General features: G+C 37.2%; 1 protein-coding gene across 1 annotated transcript; it reads left to right on the plus strand.

The window, feature by feature from the left end:
• The first annotated feature begins 3,563 nt into the window (after positions 1 to 3,563).
• Positions 3,564 to 9,783, plus strand: LOC129255969 (homeobox protein unplugged-like). The gene is made up of 2 exons (XM_064097925.1): positions 3,564 to 3,720; positions 7,022 to 9,783. The coding sequence occupies exons 1-2, from the start codon at positions 3,564 to 3,566 to the stop codon at positions 7,669 to 7,671; spliced, it is 807 nt and encodes a 268-aa protein (XP_063953995.1). The 3' UTR covers positions 7,672 to 9,783.
• Positions 9,784 to 13,857: the final 4,074 nt, after the last annotated feature.

The following is a 13,857-nucleotide window of genomic DNA, read 5'->3' on the forward strand; positions in this document are numbered from 1 at the left end:
CCCCTCTCTCTCTCTCTCTCTATTCCAACATTTCTCTCCGAGTTTGTCAATTATCTATATAAAAAAAAAAAGCTCCATGCATGTTCCCAAATTTTCCTGTTTCACTTAAAATCATTTAAGGAAATTAACTTACTAGCATAAGCCATAACTGTCATATCTGAATTCGCATTAACCTATCTGCACTTCCTATTTTTCAAGTAGTACATCTTGACATTCTAATTAGTTGAACACCCAAGGACGCTGGATTGCCCCGCACTCAGTAATTTACGCGCGCGCGAAAACATTCAGCTTCTTGCAATTAGCGGACCCGCTAGAAACAAACCGCCCAATTAATCAATTACAAACATCATATGCAATTACATCGAAGTTGCAAACGATGATAAAGAAACATCACTATGTTCACAGCAACGAGTGCTAACGAAACTGTTTTACACCGAAAACGGCATGATTGCATTATCTTTCCGTTTTTTGCCATGAACGAATGCGTAACACAATTTTACCTTGCGCGAGATCGCTTTAACACATTACACAGATTGGATTAATTTGTTTAGCAGCGCGCCCGTGTTTTCGTGCTAATTGTTAGTCTGTTTGATATTTAGGTCATCTTATCTCGACTTAATCTCGTTTATAGGGCAGTTTGTCAATGATTTTTGCAATATAATATCCAGGTGACATGACGTTCATGTGTGGTGAATTATACATACGGATTCTTTTCTTGCATTTCTCGTGGCAATCAAAGAGGTTCTTCGAACATTGAAAAAAGATCTAATTAGGAGTATATTATGTTGAAAAAAAAAGAAAAATTAATACAAAGTCTACTCTTGATGAATGGAGATGAAACAATACTGTTTTATTTCCAAAACGTTTCGCAAATATTTCAGGTTTGCATTGTTGATTTATCTGAAAACAACCCCCGTTTTATATACTTATAAATCGAGGTCAAAGAGAAACGATTCCTACTTTAAATTCAAGGCTACAAATTCAAGTGCATAGTCAGCCCGCCACCGTGCTTTCGACCGACGATCATGTTCATAATATTATGCGGTATTAGACACATTATATCACATATTCGGCCGAGCCTATAATATAAGCAGGAAGACGAAAAAAAAATCTGCAAAAGCTATCTGTCACGTGATTAGAGGGGAACTTCATCTTGGCGCGTGCATGTATGCGTCATTAGGAAGGTCACACCGCGTGAGCTGCTAATTACTTGCACTAATGGTGATGGTCTATTACCCATCTCTCTGTTACAGCTATTTTGGTAACTCCCCGTAAATTAGAGCCCTGTTTACGATTTGCCCATCAGCGTGTATACATGTACATTGAAGTACCTATGTTCTGATGACAAACATCAGACTCGCAGTAATTAAAGGGGAATCCAACCCAAATAAAATTTTGTTTTTATAAGAAAAGGAAAAATCAGACAAGTTGATGGGTGAAAGTTTGAACAATATTGGACAAAAAACAAGAAAGTTATGAATTTTTAAAAGTTGTAAATATTCGTAATCACTATACTCATGGAGACTTCAAATTGGCCGCATATGGGATGTCATAGTTATGTAAGGCAAGGACTACTCTTCCATGTACTCCAATACATATTATGGCTAAAATGTCATTTTTCCCAAAAGTTTTACTTCAAATTATATTTTTCTTTCATGAGGACATTAAACAATATACTACCTGGGTTATATTGAGATTACTGCCCCAGGGGAATGGATACTTAGGAGAAAACCACAAATCCCTGATAATAAAGTACATGGCCTTTGGGAAAGTTGTCCTTGCCCCTTGTCATAATTTACTTACCCAGTTGCCAATTTGAAATGTACATACTATTAGTGATCTCAATTTTAAAGCAGCTATAACTTTCTTATTGCTTGTCCGATTTTTTTCAAACTTTCACCATTCTGTTTGATTTATTTTTATCCTTCCTAACACAACATTTTATGGCCAAGGCTGGATTCCCCTTTAAGGGGCTTGATTTTTTTTTAAATCTTCGAAGAATGTTTTTGGTTAGAAAACAATGAAAAGAGCTTCAATGAAAACAAGACATTACGAAATGAAAGTAGTTATAAAATATACGTTTGTTATTTTGAAACTTCATCAATGTGTTGGTAATATTATTGGTTGCAATAAGATTGGCGGTACTATAAGCATATTAGGGCGACGCCAGGGAATTTTTATTCCAAACCAAGACGACCTCAGTGTGACGTATTTTTGTCTTAATTTTATATAACAGGCGTAACACAGCGTTACACGTCCCAGACCTCACTTTATATACACATCCTTTATTCTCCTTTTTACACTTCTTCCTGCCTCCACATTTGTTAATAAGCAGATCAATAAACAAATATCGATGATTTATTTTATCAAAAGAATTAATAAGCCTTCTATTTTTCTAAAATTGTACATCCCTGAAGTGTTCAGTGAATGGTAAATAAATTGGGAGTCCTATAAAATAAATTGATGTTTGAAAAACTATCCACAGTTCATACTCCATTGCTGCGTTTCATACTCTATTTTGGAATTCTTAAAAACGCAAAAAAAATGGCTACATGCTCAACCGCATGAAGCCAGATATATTCTAACTAAGACCAGGAAGCGGCGGAGCAGTTACATTTGCTCTATCAACGATATAAACTTTCGATGAAATTATTAGAAAGATAAGATCATATTTACAGAAAGAAAGAGACATCTCTCTATAATAATTTATAATGGAATGTCGTTGAGGAGGTTTACTGAGTTCAAAGACGAAGGCGGACATGAATAGTTGCTGTGAAGATTGTTATCATTTAATTATACCAATAGCTTCGTGATTATTCAATATTATACAAGGTTTGCATTTATCATCTTCAAACAACAGATAATGCAGGAACAGTATATTGGTTAGGCAAACGACGTGCGTTGATGAATTGCCAGTAAAATGTCATGCAAACTTATTTCGAACAGGGTTAAATTATTATTCTTCCATTATCTGGGATTTACCAAATTTAGACGTTGGTGGGGGTGAAAGATACATTCCTTTTCAAGTTTGTAAGTAAAGAGGAGTGAGGGGACGAGTGAAAATAACGACATCGATTTATTAAAGGAATGAAAGGGATCTATTTTATTCATCTCTACCATCAATCATCGTGATTGTAATGAATCGGCTGGCAGATCGAGAAAAAGAAAGAGGAGTGACACCTCTATTTTACTTCAGGACAAAGTTTTGCTGATTCTAGAAGTTTAGGTTCTTTTTTTGTTGGTCTTTCTCAAGAAACAAATACAATGGAAAGGGTCGTGATGGTTGTGGAAGCAAACGGTTGATAAAATGGTGATAACATTTGTCTAGCATTAGCACGGTTAATAACACGGGTTTTGTCGATGATCTACCCCCGACCGTACACCTATCATGAAGCTGCACATGCTTCGGCATATCAAATGTTCCCCCTCCCCCGGGTCTCGGCATTAGGCCAAGTCCGCTTTGTCGTTTCTGTTTGGACGGGGTTTTGTTATCGCCAGTGATACCCCCGCCAACAAAAGGGCTTGTTTTCTTGCCCAATTCGACTGATACAGTCGCTCTACCGATGGTTGCCGGCCCCCTCCAGCAACGGCTTGTGAAAATACCATCGAGCCGTGTGGAAGGGAAAGAACAAGCCGACACGACCATAGAGGGGATGCTAAAGCAGTCTCCGAGCCATCTAGATATCCCAGGCCTACAGCCCCCAAACAAGACTAAACAGGGTATCCCTAACCCAGGGATTTCGTAATGAAATACTCCCCCTTTTTCCTTCGTTAAGAAAAACCCTTTTCATTTATTGAAGGTAGAGCGACTATTAATTGCCAAGGCTATATCTATTTCAGCATCTGTTAAGGATGAAAGAGAGATGAAGAGGATTAGGGTTTAAGGAGGTCCCCGCTGGTCTTCACCAAATCGGGGGATGCAATTGAAGAGAACTGGGCTCAAACCCATTTTGATGTTTGTTTTGGAGACTTAACCCGCCGCACACAGTATGTAAGACGATTATAACGCTCCCCGTACACTCATCGAAGAATTATCCTCACCATGATTCGAATTATAAAATGATGGACTGTAATGTTGCGTTGATGTGGGGATTATCATGACAAACACAAGAAAAAAAAAATTCAATAGTTTTATGCCATTTTGTGTCATTCTCTATCAATATTTTTAACATTTTATTATCTAGGTAACTGTGAACTATGATTGTTCGCTTGTAACATGATGTCGAGTTAATTTTAGAAATACACATAAACGAGTCATTGCAGAAACTGAAACATAATTCAGTATGCTACAAAAACTCGATTTTTTTTTTCTTCTGTAATTTAGATTTATTAATCTGCGAAACCATCAATTTTATTTGTTTAATGCACACTATCATGTCAAATGAAATGCAAACACAACTTGCGAAAATTTTTCAAATAAATGATAAGTAAGTTGTGAAAAATTATGAAAAGATATGAATATTTCTTTATTACTCTTTTGCAAATGACTGATGTAGAAACAACCCACATCTTTTTTCTGTTTCTTTAATCAGTGGTGAAGACTTTATCGAAACGAAAGGAAACAAATAACCAGCAAAATATATTCCCAGGGGAAGAAGCTGCCTTAAAGATTTCTAAGAACTGAAAAAATGATGCAAAAGGATTTAATCTCCATTGTTGCTGCGACTATGGATATGTTATTGTTTCTTCAGCATTATTCACATCAAGGTCTGGAATTGTACCACCAAAATTTGTGAGATTTTTATTTTATTTTAAAGAAACATCATCAAAAGGAATACAGTCAGAAAATGTACTATAAAAAAGGTTGCGCTTCTCTAAACTTCTTAGAAATTCTGTACAAACATTTGTCGTAATAAAGAGATTTAACAGGCTATTGAATGTTTGATAGCTTTATCAAAGAGAATAATTTCTTGTTTATCGTTCGTTCAACAAATAACGCAATCAACCTGCAAATTACATTATAAATACATTTTGTGGCTTTCAATCCAGTAAATACTGGGTTGAAATCCGCCACAACTTGTATTTACAATATAGTGAAACTCCCCAGCAAGCCTTGAACATTCAACCTGCAAATTATTTCAGATTCAAATAAAATGGAGAGACTGGTATACATGTATTTAGTTTACGCACATGTTGAAGTTATCAGTTTGACCTTTTGAAAAATTAAATCTAATCTATGAGTGTAACATAATATCCTGAATTCACATCCCCCTTTTTAATTTCACTTTTTTCAATTTGCTTTTTATTCTGTCTTGGAACTTTTTTTTCTCATGGGGGGATAGACGTGTTAGATGTGTTATAATATTTTAAAAGATACCTTTATAAATTGAACTGAAACTACACAATTTGTTCACTATTTATGAATATTCCATGTTTATATGAGCTCCTTCGTTTATTCAATTGTGAAGTAAAGAGATGAAATCCTTTAGATTTAAAAATATTAACCAATTTCTATGTGAATAATATTGAGTACTTACAAGTTTAGGGACGTTTTTTTTTATAGGATACGTTATTACTTATTAGTACGTTTGCAAATTGGACAAAGTGGCAAATTTGTAAGAAAAAAATTAAGAGTACATAAAAAAATATGGTCAGTTTATTTTAATTTATTTTGCTTAAACATTTTATGTGGTACCGCCGTAATACTGCAGAAGCTCGGCCAAATGAGGTTGTCACGGCATATCTTAGTAAGATGTTAACATGTTAAGAATTATAGGATATGTCATTTCGTGAGGGTTGGGTGTTCCGAAGTTGCATAAATATGTTAATAAAGTCAAAACTCAAATCTAGAGTATTTGGTGCTTGTAATTTGAATGTGAACGTTCCAGTACTAATGGTACGCACAAATTATTCTATACATGACAGGCATCTAAACCGCATCCAAAATTACCATCTTAATGAGTTCTGAATTACAATAGTTAGTTCGGCTCACATTAATCAGTTTCGGAGCAAATTGCTGCAATTCAAACCAAATCCCTTCTCTGAATCGATATCTAAATCCATGGAAAATGGAACGAGATTACTTTACGACAGCCAAAGAAACGAGATGAAGGCAGCCAGGTGGAATGTCGACTGCCTGCTGCAAACTTCGTTTGAGTATAGCTTACCCAAATTGGCGCCATATTCCAGCGTTTACCTTTACCCCTTCTTTACATTCAATACAATATGTATTGAGATGCAAGTCATCTCACAAGATTGCCATGAAAGGCCGTCTAGGTTTGTATGATACAGTAGCTCTTGCCGAAGGGATTCCCGCCAAGCCGCTTGCTCTGATCACTAATCCCAATAATCAAAATTTAGGTCGTATGATATTGCGGCTCAGGGAATTTCATCTTGTACCAGGCATATCGCTAATACTGGTATTATCCAAGCGCTACCCTGAGAAAATACGATCTACGAGAACACAAAGCTGAAAAATAGCAGCCCGACCAGAGCTGATTCGAACTGGACGAAAGGGAATACCGAGTAGATGATTTTGTATTTGGAGTAATAGGACTGTAGTTATTGCCGATCGAGTCATCCGGTTGTCGTGTCATTAGGGTATGGCTTAAATGAACCTACAGGTGGACGGCGGGGCGGCTTGCTTTCATCTCTTGATGAGTATAATGTACAAGCCTAGGGAGGATTAGCTTATACGCACTAATTCCCTCTCTCATTTCTATACTTCATATTTCTTACTGGTCTTTCGGCCTCGTCATTTTCCACATTGCTTCTTGTATAAATAACATCTCCCCTTTCTGTTTTCTTATTTTATTTTCATATGTCCAGCTCGCATTGACCTAATTTCCGCTGATTAAAGAGTGACCAATGGGTATTCTGTCTTGTATATCCTCACTCTTTCTCATTGGCATCGAATACTTTTCGAGTTTCGTCCAATCGGACCATGCTGAAAAACTTTCATTATGTGAAGCTTAACAAACAAAAGGACGTATTTTCATTTCCATTTTCCACCATATCCAACATCCAAAAAAGTTGTAGGCCCTGTTTACGATAACTTTGTTTTCTTTTATCTTCTCTACAGATAAGAGCCTCGGAGACCATCACGAAGGCCACGACGGTATAGACGATAACGACGACGATATCCTCCACGACAGCGAAGCATCGTCACCCGAGGACTGCGGCAGAAAGTCGGCAGGCGACCTCGGTGGGAAGGAAAATGGCGACACCAACAACCTGAGCAATGGGACAAACGGAAGCAGCAAGAGCAGGCGACGGCGAACGGCGTTCACGAGCGATCAGCTGTTGGCCCTGGAGAAGGAATTCATAGGCAAGAAATATCTCACATTGAGCGAGCGCGCACACATCGCACGCTTCCTTCAACTGAGCGAGGTGCAGGTCAAAATCTGGTTCCAGAACCGCCGTGCCAAGTGGAAACGACTGAAAACGCACTCGTCCATCCTAGGGGGTGGGAACCGAAGCGCCAATGGTGGCGGCGGTGGGGGCGGAGGAGGTGGTAGCGGGGGTGGGAACTCCAAGTTGGTTGTTCCTATTCCTGTCCATGTGAACAGGTTTGCTGTGAGATCGCAAGAGCAGTGTAGACCAAGGATGGTGGAGCCAATGGGACAAGCTTCGCAACATCCTCACGCTCTACAACAAAACCACCACTCATCGGGCCCTCTGGGACCGACACACGGTGAAGGAATAGCAGCATTACGGAATAGCATCACGTAAACTTTCAACTACAACAGAGTGTAAATTGTCTCCATTATTGTATTAGATGTGTGACTCGATTGAATATTTGAATTGAGACATTCTACAGTTCCCACCCGCCCCGAAAGATGTTGTGTAGTTTTGTAGCTGTGGGTAATTCTTGTTCCCTGTAGTTTACAACACGATCTGATCCCATCTGCAAATGCCAAAACATTTACATGGCTTAATTGGACTGAATTCGCCATATCACAAATCACCAAACCAGTTCATCAAAGACTTTGGTTTGCAGAGATGTGAATAAGGGTTTGAATAAGTGCTGCAATACATATTTAATTTAAGATAGTTTACATCAGTATAGGCCTACATTTCATTTTTGAACTCTATTGAAAAGCTAGAAGAAAATCAAATTTTATAGACCTACGCACTAGCACGTTCTTGAAAGCAATTTATTTCTAATTTCAATTTTGGCGTTATCACAGTTTTCTTATAATTGCGCTGATTTGGTTTGAAAAATTGAAGCAAATCACGGTTATTGTCCTTTTTTCTCAAAATCCCCCAAAGAATCAAGTAGATATAAGAGAATTCGATATGAATAATATAAAATATAAATTTTCCCTTTCAGCAGCAGCAGCATCTGAGAAGGAGTAGATTTAAAAAATATATATATATGATTCAGATGTCAGTAACATAAGCGCAAACGAGACAACAAATTGTGTTAACTACTTTTAAATATTAAAAGAAGAAAACTTATGACATTTTTTCATTCTTTAATTCTTTCCAATATCTTAATATGAAAAGAAAATGAGCTGCAACGCTCTATGAATATGCAAACATTACACAGTAAATAGTTGCCTTTTTGCAGTCGTTGGGTTGAAATTGTGCTGCGTTATATCTACGATGACCTCCAACAAGACTGAAATGACATATTCAGAAAATTTTAAAGTCGATCATCAGGGAGATTAGTTCACCATTACTTATCGCTTACCACCACAAGAAGAAGTGCAATATTTCCTTATGACATTATATATATAAATGAATAGTTTATTTTATGGTACCCGATTTTCATCTGACCATCAAGCTGTATTCTGAATTATTTTTCGAATTCTTACATTCTTAGCTTGAAAGTAGGTCGAAAGCTGCACAAATTGACGCCGTTATTTGTCGTATGCTTCGAAATATGACTAATTCAACAGACATACGTCACAGTGGCTATAGTATTATTTTTAAATTCAAACTAGCTATATACATGAGTCTAAGTTTTTGTTCGACACACAATTGAAACCGTTTTGTTTATTATTCTAACAAAATGGCGCGACGTATCGGAACAGAAGTAGTTAACAAAGAAAGGGGTAGATTTGAGTATTGATAACGATAAGTTTGCTAGGTAGCTTCGAATTTACAGATCTTTATCGTATTCCCAAGCAGGTGTTGTGCATTGGGTGCTTGGGTTTTGGAAAGCTTGAGGGTGATAGTAAAGGTTTAAGGTCTGATTCTGTAATACTATAACACGATAACATGCCCTAGATCCATACAGAACACCTGATCTAGAATTCGAGAGTATTTCATGAGACAAACAACGGGCGCACAAAGGGACGTTCCAGACGATCTAAACTTCAGTTCGAAAGGTTAAATGTTGATATACGATTTCACATCGAAATCTAAATTCTGGATCTGTCACCCCTGTTTTAAATGTGCCAATTAGATTTGTAGATCGAGCTATCCTTGTTAATCCATCAAACCGCTTACGTTTAAAGTGGACAGTGTTTTGTTGAGATGGCTAATAGAAGAAAGATGTAACACGAAAGGTAAATTGTCACTATAAAGAGGGACAGGACGTACCCAGACTGAGGAAAAAAAGGTGTAATTGAAGAAGCGCGCCACCTATCTAAGAAGTAGCAAAATGAAAAATAATAATACTCGATCCACTATATTGTACAGATGTACCGGCCAGTTTGAACATGTCAGTATATATATTTGTGTTGAATGAACAGAATTATCACGTGGAACGTTGTTTTTATCCTTTCAGAGTATTGTAAATATGAGTGTGTAAGTTAAACAAGGAGTGTTAAACAGTTTCATATGTGACATAATGAGAACAAAGAAATAAAAACCACAATAATGGTGCTACTTGAACATGTTATGAATGTATATGAGATTATCTTTCTTTAATCACGTGCAGAGTTTATTATTTGTGATTGTGAATTCATTTGGAAGGGGTGCATTGCCACTAGTTAGTACCCCACCCGTACAAACACTATTCATGCCCTGCTTGAATCATACAATTCATCTCTAAGGCAAGGGGGTTTTAGATTTCGAGAGCCTTGTAGATACAGTGTAATCCATGTCATACACATTAAAATGTTCGGACATTTCGTCTTCTTAAAAAATATGCTAAGGGAGAAGGGTGTTATCTACTTAGAAGAGCGAGAAAACCTTTTTAGGAGGGCGGGGTGCAAAACATGATGAAATGTATATATTTTGTTGTACGGTTATCCATTCCATTCCTACATGTCCTAGGGAAAATATGTAATTTAATCAGTATTTTTTTTAAATTTGATTTGTTGGATAGCCAACTTTGAAAATTAATTTCGTTATTTTTACCTTTACTATACAATCGCGTTGTCTTGATAGCTCTCATTTTTTTTATGTTGGACATGCATGTTTAAGGTTTGGGGAGGGTGCAAAAATGAGTCACTCTGTGACGTGGATTCCGTAACAGGTGATTCCCAGCACCTCTAGGGTGACTCATGACCCCTGTTTCACCAAAACCAATCATCAGAACTCAGAAGGCTCGTCTAGTCTTGAGACAAGAATGATGCTTTGGTCGTATTTTGGACGGTGTCTTCAACGAGACAGATCAGATGGAGCTTCATTGGCAACATCTGAACACGCCGGCTCTTGAATTAATATTTTTTTTACCAACGCTAAATTATTATAATGCATAATTGAAAGTAACGAACCCAAATTCTACGCCCCAGAGAAGAAATTCACATAATTTTTTTTCAACCTTACTGACCTACATCAAATTTTCCTTATTTATAAAATGCAAGGAAATGGCGTGATTGGAGGGGAAATAGACCTGACCATTCACAGAGCTATTGCTTATATAAAATATTTTTGCCAATCCTCTTCCGTCGGGGAAACAATGTGGTGGATACTGCCATGTCAGGCAAGCGCATAATACAGATATAGCCTATAATATAACATGCTCTGACCAACAGAAACAATCTGCGTGAAATGGTGATTGCATTTCATTCTTTAATTCATCACGCATGCCAAACCGAAATGAAGATAAATGAGAGAGGCGAGCGTTTAAGAAAATATGAAATATGAAAATTCCTGCATTCAAAAGCCAACCAATCATGCAAATAATAATAAATTTAAAGGTTTCTTTTGGCTTAAAAAAAAACATATATCACCCAAGGACCAAATAACTCTTGAAATCTGAAAATAGTGAAAGAGGGGACAATGCAATTCAGCAGGCAATGTGGCTCCTAAATCATTACGAGACAAGTCTTTATACCCATCCAGATACTTAGGCACGGATACCCAAGCCATTATCACATCCACAAGTTCACGTTTATAATCGAGTCTTCGCCGATATTTGAAGTGACATACGCAAGCACGGAAGCACTGAAATTAGTTTACCAGTTTTTGCCTCTTAATTCCTCGCCCTCCTAGGTAAGAGAAAGATACATGCGGTAGATCGATTTATCTCTGCGATGTCGCCTGGAATATTGTACCTCGATCTTTGATGGAGAAGGAAGACTGAATGTTTCACAGCAATATCACATCATTGAATGCCACAACCATTGCAAAGAGGCACTGTTTAGCGATAAAAACTGTTAATTGCATCGGCAAGATCAATTAATAGACCGAATTTGATCATTTTTTTCACCAATCATTTCTGTCAGACAAATTAAACATTGCATGAAAACCATCCTCAGCAAGATTTTAATGTTTTCCCTCATCATCGTCACCCCGAGTCGTTCCTTAACCCTTCCTTTGGGTCTATTTCATGAGATAATGAGAGAAATTCAAAAGATAATGTCTTTATCCTAGATATTCAAATAATTGAATACAAGCATCTGCAAATATGTTTGGATTTGAGAAATGTAATTGTTAATGTTATTGTTTCCTTTTAAACCTAAACTCAGCAATGAAAATATACACATTTAGATACCGCTTCGATTTAAATTCAGGTATTTTGATAATCGGAAGAACAGTGCATTTTCTAAATAGTATCCTATTTCATCACACATAAATTGCAATATATTATTTATAAATCAGAATATATCAAGTTGATTAACTATCAATCAACGATAACAATAATAAAGACACAAAAAGATTGTTAAAGAAAAAAGGAAGAATCATTTGGGAAAAGAGTGAACGTTCGACCTGTTCGGGCAAATGACTTTTTAATGATATTTTCCAAATTTTCGTCACCCCTGTAACTTTCAGTCGTCATTTAGGTTATATTGTTTCCGAAGTCAAATGCACTTTTCTTTACTATAATGCAAAGCTAAAATATGGAGAGAGAGAGAGTGAGAGAGAGTTAGCGAGAGTGTGAAAGGGGAAGGAAATAGATATCGAAGCAAATGAGCGAACATTTTGACCTTCTTAAGATGAAATTTAGTTTATATGAAAGAGATCGCTAGAGAGATGGGGGGGGGGTGAAAGGGAATACATTATCTCTTTAGATTCCCCGCATTATGATGCCAGTGTCTCTACATCATTTCTATTTTCAAAACAAATTAACCAAATTAGATAGAAAACCAGACAACTCGTGACATTCTGAACATTGAATTTTCGCTTTTCACTCCAAATCTCAACACGGATCTCTGATCACAAACATTTTCATGTGATCATTATGCAGCGGCGAGCTTGGAGCAAACAGCGAAGTTCACATATCACGTCTTCTTTTTTCCCGAGGGGGACGGTATCTTCGACATCCCGATTGTGATATCCTACTAATAGTCGTCCTTGAAACATGCCATGGTCAAGGTCTCCGCCGATTCCATGGATGACACTTCTGATTCGAGTGAGAAGTACTCATCTCCTCATTTATTCATAGTCTCAATACTCGAACACTAAAACCCTCAGTTTACAGTCTCAGCGCTCGAATACAAATTAGCGTGGATCTTTGCGATCACATAGTACCCGTTAGTACACAGACTTATAATTATTCTCAAAATTCACAATTCTCTCTGCTCGATTGAGGTGTTCATCCATACCTTGGTATATACATTATTTCAGTACACCTCTTAATGAGAACACACATAAACAAATTTGGCCTAACACGCTATACATATGGTAGACATGATAGTAGCTGATTTCTACATATATTTATATCAAGTATAGATGGCATAATTTGATGTAAAGAATTCTTAAATACTAAACTCATACCTCAGACATCAAATGCAATAATGAACATCGACAATTAATCGACACCATCGACACAAAATAAGGAACAGACAGATGTTTGTCCTCGTTCACTGGAGCAATGATACTTTCCTCCAGATATAAGACGGGATATTCTCGACAAAAACCCCAACAGAGATGAAAATAAGACATCTCTCTCCCCACGTGTAGCGGTGAAACCCAATTAGGAATTACAGGCAAATAAGCTTGTCTTGCTAATCATGGTAATGAAGAATCTGAAGGTGATATGCAGTGGCGGTGTTCCACAAAGCTTTCAAATTCTGTAGTAAGATAAAGAGAGAGAGAGAGAATATTACAGAGTCATTTTAAGAGTAGAGATTATACCGCCGATAATACACGATATTTGGGCAAGATACCCGATGATCCCTCTACGTGTAGACCGCGGCAAGAGATTCCCCCAACCGATTATAAATTATGCATTCAAGTTCGCGTATAATATGAGGATGATAACATTACAACCCTGAAAGTGAAAAGCAGTGTCGTATTCCGAAGCTGACAAACATGACGAAAGACGCATGATGGGAGAAAAAAAATCGTTGTGTTAGGGTGACGAAGGGAGAATATGCTGTCGTCTCCAACATTTGCGAATCGTCACCAAATGTGGCAAGTTTTCGTTATTTGACACGATAACATTAATGTTCGTCGAGCTATCTATGTAAGTCGGGGGACTGTCAGATCAGGAAAATGTTAATGTTCTCAGTAATGTCAAAACCATGACTATTTATCCTTGCGTCATTCGATGCTCGGGTCTGCGCTGTAGTTTGG

The sequence above is a fragment of the Lytechinus pictus genome, chromosome 3, assembly GCF_037042905.1.
Source record: "Lytechinus pictus isolate F3 Inbred chromosome 3, Lp3.0, whole genome shotgun sequence".
Taxonomy (NCBI): Eukaryota; Metazoa; Echinodermata; class Echinoidea; order Temnopleuroida; family Toxopneustidae; genus Lytechinus; species Lytechinus pictus.

Coding starts and splice junctions, on each gene's coding strand:
- LOC129255969 (XM_064097925.1), top strand. CDS start 3,564: ATGGTTGCCGGCCCCCTCCAGCAACGGCTTGTGAAAATACCATCGAGC. Junction 3,721..7,021: donor CCCAAACAAGACTAAACAGG/GTATCCCTAACC, acceptor TCTTCTCTACAG/ATAAGAGCCTCGGAGACCAT.